General features: G+C 32.3%; 2 protein-coding genes across 2 annotated transcripts; both read left to right on the top strand.

Moving 5' to 3' along the window:
• The first annotated feature begins 1030 nt into the window (after positions 1-1030).
• LOC123711043 (serine protease inhibitor 77Ba-like) lies at positions 1031-2332 on the top strand. Its single transcript, XM_045663438.1, has one exon. The coding sequence runs from the start codon at positions 1176-1178 to the stop codon at positions 2187-2189; it is 1014 nt and encodes a 337-aa protein (XP_045519394.1). The 5' UTR covers positions 1031-1175; the 3' UTR covers positions 2190-2332.
• A 1190-nt stretch (positions 2333-3522) lies between these two features.
• LOC123711174 (filaggrin-2-like) lies at positions 3523-13818 on the top strand. The gene is made up of 2 exons (XM_045663621.1): positions 3523-3557; positions 12853-13818. Exons 1-2 carry the CDS (start codon positions 3546-3548, stop codon positions 13816-13818), a joined length of 978 nt encoding a protein of 325 aa, XP_045519577.1. The 5' UTR covers positions 3523-3545.
• The last annotated feature ends 1822 nt before the right edge of the window (positions 13819-15640 follow it).

Genomic DNA, 15640 nt, shown 5'->3' with positions numbered 1-15640 from the left:
TCTAATATAGCAAATCAAGCAAAGTCAAACTTTGCTATATTAGAAGAAGAATTTAATTTACAACGCTATATAATATACGTGGTATGCCTACGGGTTTGTATGCGGTAAATGAGGCCAAGAGGCCAAAATAGCATTCAATATTGTATAAATCAAATGTATGTTATCATAAGGAAATTTAATTTTAGCTATGTTTCAGGTATTTTGGAAATCAGTATTGTGGCTTTGAAATTGCTTATTATTTTAAATTTTCCTGGATAATTAGCAATAAATTAATACATACGATTAAACAGGACATCAGATCATTTGCGATTTAACTAACAGTGCTTTTATTAGGAATAACTTTATTTAAATATTAGGGACGATTTTGAACAATTATTGTATCGCCGAAGATCGAACACAGAATTTCCGATTAATACTAAACTCTTAAATACAAATGACAAAAATTAACGAATATCACTTAAATATGAGTACATAAAAAACCTCAATTAGACATACATAAAACAATTTAACTAGTATAATGGTACATAGTATTGTCTTTTGTTAACATAGCTTTTACACATTAAGAAAAACACTTTTTGAACGGATTGAAGCATTGAATGTATTATTATTAAAAACTTATAATTATTTGCATAATAAATACAGATAAGACAACTTTCTCTGCAGCTCTGATACTTTTGACATTTAATACCTTTTTTCACCGTGACCACGCACGCTGAAAAGCATGCGAAACGTCGGAAAAAAATTAAAATTTCAATCTCAGCTTTCAGCTTCAATCCGTTCAAAAAGTGGTTTTTCTTAATTAGTATAATGGCATATTTTCAGTAAAACTATATTTAATTCTATTACACTCGCCCTATCATTAAAAAATTTTTTCGCGCTGTTTGGATAGTTATGACAACACTTTTGTGGGAGCAAACCTAGTACTCTGGGGTTTTACATTTTGCTTATTAATAAACATCCTGTTACGATACCAATTGATTTAGCGTCAGTATAGTTTGGAATTTAGTCCAGTCGAAACCACAATGAAATCGGCAAATGTACTTTTATTTTTGGGAACAATATTGACTTGTAAGTGTTTTAGTGGAAGGGAAAATAACTTTACGACTGAATTTTTATACTTTACACAAAATGAAACCGCTGGTCATGTGGCGGTATCTCCTTATGGTGTTTGGAATATGTTGAGTCACCTGAAATTACTAACCGCGGGGAACACGAAGAAGCAACTGCAGCGAGCGCTCTTTCTGCCAAAGAGTTGTATAGAGTTGATTTATGGTTTGAAAAATTTGAGCGATGTTATTCTAGGCTCAAACTCCGAAAATACTACCGTATTTATCCGAAATTATATGGTTTTAGATGAAAATGTAAGTTCTAATTATACGGATTTTGAAAAGGAAGCAAAAATTCTTGGCATGAATATTATATCACTTGATCTAAATGAGCGATACACGGCTGTAATAGTTGCAAATAGAATAATGTTTGACGAAGGACAGGAATTATCATTCAAAGTACCAAAACTAATTAAAACAGATGATATTCATCCGAATGGGATAACATTAGCTAATATAAATAGGTTCCAATACGTTTGGAGAAATAAATTCACGAATGTCAAAGTTGAAAATTTTTATGATGAGAACAACCACCAAATCGGTAAAGTGAACATGATGTTTCAAAGAGTTAATGCGGCGTATGCATACATTACACCACTGCGATCACAAGTATTAGAATTGCCGTATGGAACCGACGGTAAATATGCCATGCTGTTGATAACGCCAAACCCAAAGACGAAGCTGAACGATGTCTTTCAGAAGATGACGACATTTACGTATGGACAAATACTAAATATATTGAATATGCAGCCCCTTACAGTCGTTGACGTTAAACTGCCAAGATTCGAAATACACACAAATTACGCCCTAAATGTACCGCTTAGCAAAATGGGTGTGTTTGATTTGTTTGAGAAGAAGTATTCAGAGTTCTACGGTGTTCCTCGGAATAGTTTGTTTGTTCCGGCTATCTTACAACATGTGTCTATGGTGGTAAATGAATTGGGTGTACATAGCAATACGGTACAGCCTGCTAGTAAGACGGTGGAGTTCTCCGCTTCTAGGCCCTTTTTGTATTTTGTCATTGAAAAGACTACTGATACAATTGTTTTAAGTGGAGTCTATTCGAAGCCAACGGTTTACTAAATTTTAATTTTTAATAACGTAATAACGTAGTATTAATATAGTAATAATTCTTTTTACTTTCCATCATCAGTTTTTCTCAATTTCCATGAAATAATATAAATCTAATTAGCGTTAATTGACATTATTAATCTCTTATTAAATACTTGGTACCGAATTAATTTAATTAAATTGGGGAAAAATATGCAAAATTTGTTTTCCTCGTGTAAGTACTAATATCTCATTAACTAATTTAATAGCCTAAGATTGAATATATAACGTTGGACCATCTGAATCAAAAACCTTATATTAACCAAGAAAAACAATATCTCAATCTGTAACATTAAAAGCTGTGTCTGTCTAGGGGTTGGTTTAAGCGTGCGCATGACGTTGTGGTTTCAAATCTCAGTTGTAAATCAATTTTATTTTCAGCGCAATTACATATTTAAATTATTTGCTCGGACGGTGAAAGTTAACATCGTGAGAAAGGAGCTGGTCTTAAACTGTAAAACGACGACATAACATTTTGTCAGGCACAAAGGGCCGATTACCTACTTGTATATACAAAATAAAATGATGGAAGGTACAGACGCTACGCAGTTATAAATTTTGGATAGTCATTCAAATCAGTAACTATAAAATCTCTTTAGTAATTATTGAGTTGTTAGCGATGTTGCTTTATGAATGTTAACAAAATGCTTACTTAAAGTCTAAGACTTAAATTAATCTATACGCTGAAACTTTTAATAATTTGCTAACAAGGAATTTAAGAAAAGTGCCATCTTGTATTTATTTTTGGAACTAATATACTCGTAACTGATTTTCGAAAGCGACATTGTTGCGTAAGAATGTTGTTATCATTGTGTAGAACTGCGTCACCTGGTAACTACCAGGTGACCTACTTGGAACTAATACAACTGAATACTCGAACTGAGCAAACAGCGTAGTTTAATAGACGTCATATAGATGGCAGTATTACAAAAACTTTTTACTAGAAATATAATAATGTGTATTTTTGGGTCGCAGAGGGAGCGGATTTTATTAATTACGCATTTCAACCCTCGTGTTGATCACTCTTAAATATATATTTTATTATAAATGTTGCATTTTTAACGTATTACGCGAAAACCACAAAAACCGCAAACTAAATTTAAACAAACCTAGCGGAACTAATTAATTAAACAATCCAAAAAGGCATTCAAACTTTACTAACAAAGAATCACAAAATCTATACACTTGCAATTTGAATCGATCTTTCTAAAAAACTTCATTTACCACTCAGAAGACTTTTACCACTTACTTCCGATCTCTATAAAAACAAAATGCATCTCTTGGTAGGCAACATTACGATTGAGGAACGCGGACACTAAGCATTTCAACATGAAGACTTTTGTAAGTAATTTTTATTTATATTGTGAAAGTGCAGGTCGAGTTTGAGTCCTTCCGTCTACATATTAAACATAAGGAAACAAATTTCGATATGTGTAACTCATAATTATATCATATAATCATTCCAGAAGAGATTTTTTTTCAAAGGATTTGTTTTTGCCATTAGAATGTTATATTATCTCAGTAAAATAGGCTGTATTTATTTCGAAGATTAAAAAAAAGGAGACCGTGCAAATCCGGGACAGCTCGTTAGTGATCAATAATAATAGTAATATTTTGTTTAATTTTTGTGTGTATTGCGAAAAAAACATTACGGTCATACGATATGATTTTTCATGTATAACTTTTAAAATAATCTTACAATATAACATGTGTTAAAACTAGCTAATTAGTAATTACGTACAATAGTATTTAATATTCTTAACTCTCATATGTCATAGTCCAAGACATTTTTGCCGGACGGAAGTCACCCTTAGCGCTAAGTCTCGTTGCAACAGCCTTAGTGCTCTATGATTTGTGGTAGATCTATGACGTGTAGGTTACACTAGGATTCCTCACTGAAAATGCGTATACCATTATAAACTCAGGTGCAAAACCAAAATAAGGATTAACTATTAAACAAATTGCTACCTTCGTGGAGTTACGAACAGCGTAGACTTCAGTTAGTAGATTCAGCGAATTTATTTGTTTCGGGTTACATAGCATAGGTACATTTAAACTAACATTATAACAAAATTTCACAGCCAAATACAGCATACCTCTTTTTAGTCTAAATTGCATTAGTTAAACGGTTTCTATGTTGGAATTCGTCTTTATTAATAGCGCCTTAAATTATTACTTCAATTATTTATGAGATTGACGATACAATAAGTATTTAACATACGATATATTGCGGAAATTATAAGTTATAAACTAACTTATAGTTAAGTCATTACAGGTAAAAATGGAAAACAAAATAATTTAATTTCAATATTATTACGTATTAACGAATCATACAAGAACAAAATTCTAAATTATAAAACTATAGAATAAGTTATTAAAATTTATTCGTCTGTAAACATTATTATGTTCTTGTCTTGTTAAACCCATGTCTAAGTGCTGTAAATTACAGAAAACCTTACCGCGGCATTTGAGCAAAGATCGACTCAAAGTTAAATTGGCTGGCTGGTTTTACAAAGATCATTTCATCATTCACTGAAAGTGCAAACTGAGAAACACGGAAACGCATTATAGTTGGCGTCTCAATGGCTTAATTTGTTCTGATATATGTACTCGAAATAAGGCAGACTTCTTGCTACGTTCTTAGGGTTGAAAGAAATTTATTTCCATTTCAAAACATGCATACATGAGAATAAAAATAATAAACATAAAATAGTAAAGTATATCACGCCACCGTCGTACCAAGTTATTGCATTAGAGTCCATGTACCAAAAAACATCGCAGGCGTGTTTGAAACTGGTCCTCTGCTACTATTTCCCGTATATTCGTATTTCCCGTATTTCCGCCAGGAGGCAAGGTGTTGTAAAGACTTGCCAAATTTTTTTATATTTTTGCGACTGTATTCGGTTCTAATTTTAGGCAGATAATAATAATTAATCCCGTTTAATTTCCAATCGTGACAAAAAAAGTTAATATACAGCATAGATTTTTACATTATTTTATTTATCTTGTTATCCTATATAACCTTAGCTACCTTCAGTACCGTCGATCGGAACCTCTTCACGTATAAAGGCCACCTCCAACTTTTTCCAACTGACTATGGCTTTCTTTCTCCATTTCCCTTTCCTTGGATTTAAGGTTCATAATGTTCATTAATTATGTATCAAAGTATACCTTGTTAGTGAAAGTAAGAGTAGGATAAAAAAAAATTGTCAATTTATTTTGTAGAACCTGAAGTTGTTTTAGTTTACTAGTTGAAGGCGCTATCTCATACTAGCAAATATTATAAATGTGATTTCTTAGACTTATTGATCCAAGCTATCAAGATAGTAAAAATAGTTAATTGAACAAACATTCATGTTCTGTAAATACTGTTTAATGTCTGTGCATGTCATTAAGTCATCTCTTCCAACACTTTTATGACTCATTGTTAGTACTTTCACTTACAATCTAGTCTTAACAATTATTTATGTAATAAGTGTATCAAATTATGTTAAAGAAACTTTACGGTGTCACGGCCTTGTCTAGTAATTATACCCGGAATTTGCCCCATGTCCGATATTCTTTTGTAATAGGTAGTAAAATTCATTTTTTTACCCTGGATTTATATATGTCGCAGTAATGTAGTTAAATCAGAGAGTTAATTGAATCTCTAGACAGTTAATTAAAAGTCGATATTCAATCAAATCGCTAGCATTTTGTTTTAAATAATTTGTTGATTAAAAATGTGTTTTACATTTTAAGATGGTAAAACAAGACTCCGCCATGATTATTTCATTTGTTATTGTTATTTTGGTGTGATCGTGAAGGACTGAGAGATTGTAAAATGTGTTTTGCTATATTGTAAATGGTTAGGTTAGGTTAGTCTTGTTGCCTAGGAACGTTTAGGAAACTCGTTAAACGTTTCGTTCACTCACTTGTCTAAAGGAATTTAATTCACTGTCTAAAGATTCAATTAACTCTCTGATTTAACTACTTTACTGCGACATGAAACAGAATCCAAGAGTTAGCCCGTAAATGATGTGCGAATAAATTGTTTATAACTAAAACCTTTTTGGGTCTGGCCTCTGCCTCAAATTTCTGTATCTGTCATGATTATTTATCAATCTTATAGACGAGTAGATGATGAACCTCCTGTGCCACACACGCTGGCGACTGGGTCTTAGAAATCTTAGGAGCGAATAATAAATGCGCACTTAGACATATCATTAGTGTACAGGGATGAAACCTACTACAAGAATGAGAGTCGCACGCTGAAGCCACTAAGCCAACATCCTCTATGCAAAAAAAAAATACGAAAAAAAAAACCATAAATATATGACAATTACGGTACTACTGTCTAATATTCATATATTTTTCATATGTAATGAAACAGTTTCATTCCACTTTGTAGACTTATTGACTTAATGAGTCATTAGTAAACCGTCGTGTCACAACATAAATTACAAAACTATACATGCAAAAATCACCCACATTCATTGGTAATAGGAGCGAAAATAGTTTGGTATAAAACAGTAGTTGTAAGTGAACATTTGTGTCGGCACATTAGCTAGGAGCTTAGTACTGATGAGAAGCGGTATTAGTATTCATGTGGAGGCAATTCCGTGCTCGATAACTAGTTCATTAATAGTGAAGGGTGGTTATGTCTATAACCGCACGATAGTTTCGCGATTTGCGGTTTTATCAACTATGAATGGGAAGGATAGAGACCTACACTATTTTTTAATATTCTGTGCCAGTAGTATCGATATATTAGAAAGATTATGTATGTATTGAAGCAAGTATATAGCATATCGTAGCGTTGACATTGGTTCTAGATGAAAATTTTCTTTGGCCGTAACTGTTTTGGAATTATATACTCCGTTTATTGAAAGGAACATTCTTTTTACTAAATATTTTTCTGAGGGCACTTTTTAAGTTTTATAATAAATTTCGTGCTTTAAATTTTTAAGGAGTCTTGGAATTCTTAACGCATCCCAAAAAATTGAATTTTACTACATATTTTTGTTGTATTCACTAACACCTATTTGTCAAAACTACACTGATATTATAAGGAGGTTAAGTTTATAAGTTTTTAGGCGGTAATCTCTGGATGTATTGAACCGATTTGTCAAATTCTTTTACGAATAGAAAGCCACGATATTTATGAGTGTTATAGGTTATATATAAGGTTTACAGGTGACGATCGCCCGTTGGAATACGGAGTATAAACAAATAACTATTTTTGTGCCTGCATTAACACATGATTTTTTATGAGTAAGCTTAGGTTGTCTTCACTTGACCTGCAGCTTGACAACCAACTATTATGCTTATTAATTTTCTCAGTTGGTTATGGTAAAATTTCACTTCCAAAAGAACAATATACAACAAATACTGTAATTGCATCTCTTGTCATATGCATTGGCTCCCGAGGGCTCTTTTAAATTTATTATTAAATAAATATATTAAATAGGCTTTAGGAGGCTAATAACTATTTAAGATTTACCCAGACAAGTCAAGTTAAACGGATATAAATTTACACGACTTCCAATACTCCAAAACCCCTTTGAGCCGTTAAAAACCCCTCTTCACATGTATTTAAGCGTTCTTGAATACTCCAGCGAACTACGAGTATAAACGTCTTTACCATCAAAAAAACCAACTGAGCGAAAGCCTTCGGAATAGTCGGAAGTCGATTGAACGATTACTCCGCCGTTTAGAAGTAGTCGATTGAATATTGGTCCACAAATTCAATTTCTACGTATTTGCTCATGTCTTAGTGATGTGTACAACTATTGGTATCGATTCATTTAATCAATATTTTTCTATAATCTTTGTTATGCGATCTAGATTTATTTACTAGAAATTTTGTTAGTGTATACGATTTACTCACAATTTCACCGTATGTTTTTAAAGCTTTAAAAGCATAATAAAGTTATGATATTCTAAGCTTACTTCGCATAAATGTCCTTAATATTTTTCGAAAATGTATGTAAAAATATCAGTGAAATAATTTCACGTTTACGTTAGAATAATACTTATTTTTTGGAGCTTAACGGATTTCTAAGAATCTTCTTAGAAAGCGTCACTAAGCTGATTTCGTAGCTTCGCAAAGATAATATTCACCGAAATATATTTAAATTACATCTACATGTTCTAGTGCCCTAAAAAAATTGTTTTTGCTTAATACCTACTGATTTCTATTGAAATAATATGGAACTGTGATTAGTTAAAACGTTTTATTAAGGCTGATTATGGGTAAATCTATAGGTCTGTCTAGTGATATATCTTGTGTTATATGGAATGAAAAAGGAAGAAAGCCTTGGATATAGATACTTGTAAAAAAGGCGGAGGAGGCTTTACCTTGTTATGATAACAAATCTAAACTGTATATTCAACAGTTATCAATTGGAAATAAACGGTCTATATTATTATTATCTATGAAAATAATATTATATGATAGAATACATAAATATTTAAAAGACTACGATTAAAAACGCATATAGAGGACATGATTTAAAATAGATATAGAGGAAATATGTATGTACTTAAGAAAATAATATTTTCCATATTGACTTGAACTGAATGGTGTAGTCGTTAAGGTATTTTTTATTTCTTAAACCTCATCATTCTTAAGGTGTAAATTAATAATTCAAAACAAGAAATGCTGACATATTTCTTGTATTACAGACAAATTCATTTTATCCAGTACAACATAATTCTACAGTGAAAAATTGTAAAGTTCCTCAGGGATAAAGCCATAGTGTCGGGTAACGAGTTTAAAATTGCAGTGGCTTTGGGTTTTCTAGACTTTGAAATTTAGCATCTGCGTTATGAAAGTGTTAAATTTATGACTTGAAGTTTTCATATATTTTATTTATATTATTATTTTTCCAACTAAATGAATTATGTATTGTTATAGTTGCTATTTCAACTACTTTTGTACCGTTTTTATGTAAATTTCTGGGGGGAATATCCCCCCCTATTATTTTTCCAACTAAATGAATTATTTATTGTTATAGTTGCTATTTCAACTACTTTTGTACCGTTTTTATGTAAATTTCTGGGGGGAATATCCCCCCCGTAATGTAGATGTAACTAGATTCTAGTTTGATTGATGTTCTAGAATATTGGCCTTAGTCTTCTTCGGTAGCTTGCAAATAAAGTTATTTATACTTTACTTTATTTGGAATTAAAAGTACTCTGTCTTGTGAACGTTTTTCAACAGCAGGAAGCAGAGGGCAGTCGTAGTTATAAAGGAAACGAAAATATTTATATAAATATAAATACATATGCCTCGAAGTAATTATCCAAAATGCTCTGTTTTTTATTGTGAAAGAGAGTAAAAAATAATGTATTTAAACATTATTTAGAAGGACCTTCTTTTAGGACCTAAAGCTATTAAATTATTAAAGACTTATTAATCTAATATTCATTCGATTTCTAATAATGCATGTATATAATGCTTATTATTAATAATCTATGTCCAGAGCTTACAGTGGAGTATCGAAAGTATAGAACATCACTATCGAATCGTTTCAATGGCGTATTTACAAATCTTTCTCGTGTTTGTGCGATGGATTCAAATATTTGGCAAGTTTTCAGTTATTATGATATAAAGGAATGTACAGAGAAAATTAAAACGTATTTATTTCCATTTTTTGAATGGAAATTTTGTTTCTACGTTTTATATTTGCGTACATAACTTTTAATTCAGCGGTAGCGGCAGTCGTGATATATTCAAATGAAAGTCATTCGAACCTTTTATTTTTTATTAGCTATCAGTTATGTCATTAACGTACGACTTCCGCATTGCCAATTTATTCACAACAATTTCCATTACAACGTTAATTACGAATAGAAAGACAGGGTTTTCAGTTTCAAAAAAATTCAAATGCAATCTCCATTTGACACGTACTAATTACGAGTCTTTGTATACAGCAGAGGCGCTACAACCTTTTTAGATCAGGGCCTTCTGTATCTGCTTCATGATCATGTGTCAATGTAATAGGCAAGCAGGTGACGTTTTGTAAACCAAGTTTCCTCATGATGTTTTCCTTCACCGTTCGAGCGAACACGAATGACCACATTGAAAGCTAGTCCATTGGTGTACAGCCGGCTTGAACCTACGACCTTAAGGGTGAGACTCGTACGCTGAAGCCTTTTTTATATCCATGAAACAACATTTGCGCCCAAGTAGGGGTATGTGGGATTCGACCGACAAAATCACTGCTATTCAGAGACTGGGATGCAAATCCCCTTTAAAAGCTTCTCGGGCCGCAGCCTTTTAGACACAATTCTTCGAGCCTAGAGACGATCCAGGGTCGCTGTCGTATGCTTCCGAGGCATTGGTATATATATATATAATTTGACTTAGTGCATAACGGTTTCAACATTGTAAGGTTTGCGTTTCCGATAGTGAATGTCCTTCAGCTTTCACTTTATCTAGATAAACAAGTTAACTATTATGTGAAAGTACCTTCGTTTAATGAGCAATGGTTGAACCGTTTAATCGTAAATGAGAGATGTTGACTATTTAAAAATCCGTGGAAGTTAACAGTTATCTGGAATTCAAATCAATGTTGTGCTTACTTTGATAAAAGACAACTAAAACATACAAAAACAATTAATAAATACTTCTCTACAATAATGATTATACATTCATGTATGTATGTGTTCATACATGGGATTTATAGATTAATAATAACAACAGTCACAAAAGTCTTTTATTCGGGTACTAAAGTAACTACGATATTGTCTTATTCTGTGATATAAGCGAACGTTTCAGGGTTCTTTTAAATAAAATATTAACTCACTTCATAGTTTAGTTAATGGATGACTCAGAGTATGAACATACAATTGGTTGAACCCTCTCTAGCCTTGGATATTAAGGAAATGATAGTGAAAATTATCTTCAATTTGTTTAATATATTGAAATAGAATAGAAAAAAAAATGTGTGGAACTGGCTTATTAACTGAGATTTAGATTATTGATGCCATAAAAAATATTATTTTTAAAAATGTATGAGAACAAAGTATTTCGAATATTTTTATAAATATTAATACACATAATCATAATTAATTTCATACACTTCTTTATTTATTAAACTGGGATTGAAGAAATATTGGAATGGCACAAAATGGCGCCTGTATTACATTCCATAGAGTACAGAAATTACACCCCTCCTAGCAAAAAGTATTGCAAAAATTGTGCCAACAATCTTCGTGGAATTGGTCAATAATATATTGTTATAAATGCAATATTATGTTTTCAATTTTATTATTCTACTTTTAAACTTTTGTAAAAAATCTTTCTGATACTTTAAATTCAAATATAATGAACCAAACGATTTTAAGTTCAAAATTTGTTAGACGTTAAATTCAAATACAACGTGGATATTTTTTTAGTCAGCCTGTATTCTAAAATCACACAACGTTCAATGTACGGAAATGAATATTGGCCAAAAAATAGAGAAATGACAGATCACGGTTGACCGACTTTTTAACAATAGATAATAGAATGAAATTATATAACCATAATCTCTGCTCTAGAATCGTTGCGTTTTTTTTATTCACTGTTCTATAGGGACATTTTTATTTCTTGAGGTTTTGTATGTTTAACTATAAACTCTTTAAGACACCCACTAATTAAAATATAAAAATATTACTAATATTACACAGGCTTTATATTTTATTTATTAACACTTCGTTACATTACAATAAAAAAATTTGAAGATAATTAAATCAAAAGGAGGGCAACTGGCGGCCTTATCGCTTTCGAGCGATCTCTTCCAGGCATAAAAACAATCTTCATTTAATAATAGACTGACGATGAGGAATATCGAAAAATATCTAACCTGTAATATCATAGATGCCCCACTTTATTATTAACGTTCAATAATATAAAAAAATAGTTATCAATAAAACTAAGCAAATCAAAGTTATCTCTAAATGTATCTTACATAAGCGGTAAAGATGCAAGTGAATGTACGTGAAAGTATGAACTTTTTTGCAAATAAAACTGGACTGGTGCTCACATAATCTCTGGTCAGCGTAATAACATAATTGCGACTTCTCTGTGGTAAGGAACAGGAAATGAAGCATGTTGAATTCAAGGTCGCTATTTGAAAATCGAACGTGTTTAAATTCTGATTCCAATTTGAGAGATTAAAGAAAATGTAAGTTATAATTAATTCATAAATATATCGTCGTGTTTATGTAGACTTTATGGCAATTTATAATTTATAGTAAAATTGCTGTAAGTAATTTAACGTCCAAACTAACAATGTTAATTTGAAACCACTTTCGGGAGCTGGACATTTTTCCAGACAATTTTTCACCATTCTCATATGCCGTAAATTAAAAACTTTTATAAAATTGTTACTTCTACTGGCATTTTAATGCGATCCATTTTAATAAGTTAAGCGGATCTCGGAATATTCTCGTTAAATATAATATTTTTTCGGTGAAGTGAACAACAGCTTGTTTCATATTCCGCCTCCGATGTTTTTTAGTACAATAAATTCCATCTTAGTAACGCGCTTTAAACTAATTTACTAACTTATGTTACTTTGGATTATATCTGTGTAATATTATTTCAGTTAGTGTAAAACAATTCGACGTAGTAGATATGGGACTTATAATTGTGTGGTCTTTCCAGATTTGTTTGGTGGCTTTAGCAGTCACATGCCACGCTGGTTATGATAGCCTCGACAATGGAGGACACAACCAGGATGGTGGTTACCAATATACAGCTCCTTTAGTAGGAAACGACTTCTCCAGCCAGGGGCATGACATCGCACAAAGCCAAAGTTTCGGTCATGACAATTCTGGACAAGGACATGACTTCTCAGGTGGACAGGGACATGACTTCTTAGGTGGGCAGGGACATGAATTGTCTAGCGGACAGGGTCACGATTTCTCAGCTGGGCAAGGGCATGACTTCTCAGGAGGGCAGGGTCACGGCTTCTCAAGTGGACAGGGACACGATTTTTCTGGAGGACAAGGTAATGACTATACTGTTGCGCTAACGGGCCAAGGTCAAAATTTTGGGCAAAATCAATTTGGCCAAGGACATGGACCTTTACTGAATACTTTTGGAGGTGATTCCTATCTTCAAGCTGCTCACGATCTTGGAGGCCACCAAGACTTCAGCGGTTCTGATGGAGGCCAGCAGGGGTATGGGCACAGCCAGGGATTCCTCCTAGAAGATGGAGGCCACGACTTCGGACACGGAGGCTACGATTTGGGTAATGTTGAAGCTATACCAGTTGGTGAGCATACCGATGAGGAGCACCCAGTTGAAGTGCCATCGTACAAGCATGTAACTGTACCGATCCACAAGCCATTACATATCAACGTACCCAAACCCATCTTAATTGGAGTACCACAGCCATACCCAGTTAAAGTACCAGTACACAAACCTGTAGCGGTACCCGTTGAGACTGAAATTTCGATTCCCATTGAAAAGCCGGTACCTTATCCAGTTGTAAAGCACGTCCCATATCCCGTGGAAAAACATGTGCCAATCAGAATAGAGAAAACCGTCACAGTTCACGTACCACAACCCTACCCGGTGAGGATTCCCGTATATAAAACAATTCACCACCACAAAGAGCATCATTAATAATTTTTTTGTCAATATTGAGCCTTGTAAATATTAAATTTAAGTCATTTTCAACTGTCTTCATGTTGTAGTTGATTTATTTATTTTGTTGTTGATTGTATGTTGTTATTGTTATTTTATTGTGTATAAATGTTGTTGCTTATTACCTGTGTTTTATTTCTGAGAACAGTCAGAAGCCTTATAATTAAAAATTACAAACTTTATATATGTCTTATGTTCCGTGACTCATTATTTGGTCATAGTAATTATTAAGTCTGCGTTTTAATCCATGAAATGTACACGTCATGTATTTCAACGTAAGGTGATTGAACGCTATTTGAAGCGTAAAAGCGCATTTTTGTATTTACTAAACTACAATTAGAATATTGGCCTCAAAATTCTGTATCTGTTTCGTAATGATTATATTTTTAAGTTTCCTATTACGTGATCAGTCTTCTGTGCCGTCGAGTTTTTGGGTCTAAGGCATAAGGCCGGTTTTCCTTCATAATGCGAACAACTTAAATGGAATAGACAGCTTCTATTAATACACAGCCGGGTTTCGAATCTATCTAAGCCACTAGGCCAATACTGCTAAAAATATTAAACTTAGCTGATTCCAAAGCTTACCTGTCAAATAAAATAAAACAATTTTATACATTTGTGTTTTGTTTATTGTTTTTGATAATGGTTTGGCACCATATATTTAGTGTAAATAATCTACACTAATATATATCATTCGCGCACTAAAAAAATATCTAAAAATGTACATTCTCGACTACACTTGAACACACAAAAATATCATTAAAATCTATCCAACCGTTTGGGAGTTTAATTACGAACACATACACAGAAGATTATTATATATATCAGCTGTTTATTTGCTGTAGAGATAAATAACCTAGATATCGACTGCCGCGCCATCTGCCGGGCTTTGTGAATCTAAACCATCCAGGGCGGCACCCAAACGAATACAAGAATCTGTAGACATACCGTACAGTAAAATTATATATATATAAAGATTAATAGGAATGGTTGGAATCTTATTTTATTAGCATATTAAAGTTTCAGAAATAGCGCTAAGTATGTCTCTCGTATCTCATACTTAATACTCTCGCTAAACCTCTCAGTCACTAAATCTTGCGTTTAGGTTTACTCATGCTGTCATTGTTTCGCCGTATAAGCTAGTATTATTATAACTAGGTTGCGAAGACTCGAACCCAAACTTGCATAACATTATACATTTAAATTATTGAAATAAGACAAAAATTAGTGAAAGTTTAAAAATTATGTTTAATGAATGTAAGTTAAATAAATGAAAGTAATTTCTAAGTCATCCGCGTAGTTTGAGAAATCTTTTATATTTTGAGTAAAAATAAAAGTTTATGCAAAAGTTTTGTAAATTAGCTATTCAACATTAATTTTCGTTGAAGAAGCGAACTGAACAAGTAATTTGAATTTTAATTTACAATTCATATGAAGTTCTCATTATTGTTTAAAATATGTTAATTTATATCTTATATTCCTAATAAGTTTTAAGTTAACGCCTTCGGGATATGGTTGACTTCTAAATAAAATATGCATCAATTGTAAAAATAACTCATACATTGTTATAACTTTTCTTAAAAGTATTTATAATCTTCTTTTGATCATTTATCTTCTGCCTCATAATTTAGCTACTTATATAATAGGTTGGGGAAAAGATTCTTCGTATTTAAAAAAAATACAACATATTTTAATATAGTTTTACTAAAGTATACGGGTACAATTTTGTTAGATAACTTTTCGCCATCTTGTAGGTAAGAACATAATCCCATTGCTATAGAAATTTGGGGCCTCTGATCAA

This window comes from Pieris brassicae, chromosome 6, assembly GCF_905147105.1.
Source record: "Pieris brassicae chromosome 6, ilPieBrab1.1, whole genome shotgun sequence".
Lineage (NCBI taxonomy): Eukaryota > Metazoa > Arthropoda > Insecta > Lepidoptera > Pieridae > Pieris > Pieris brassicae.
The sequence above is the reverse complement of the archived record's forward strand: the minus strand, read 5'-3'. Positions and strand labels throughout refer to the sequence as shown.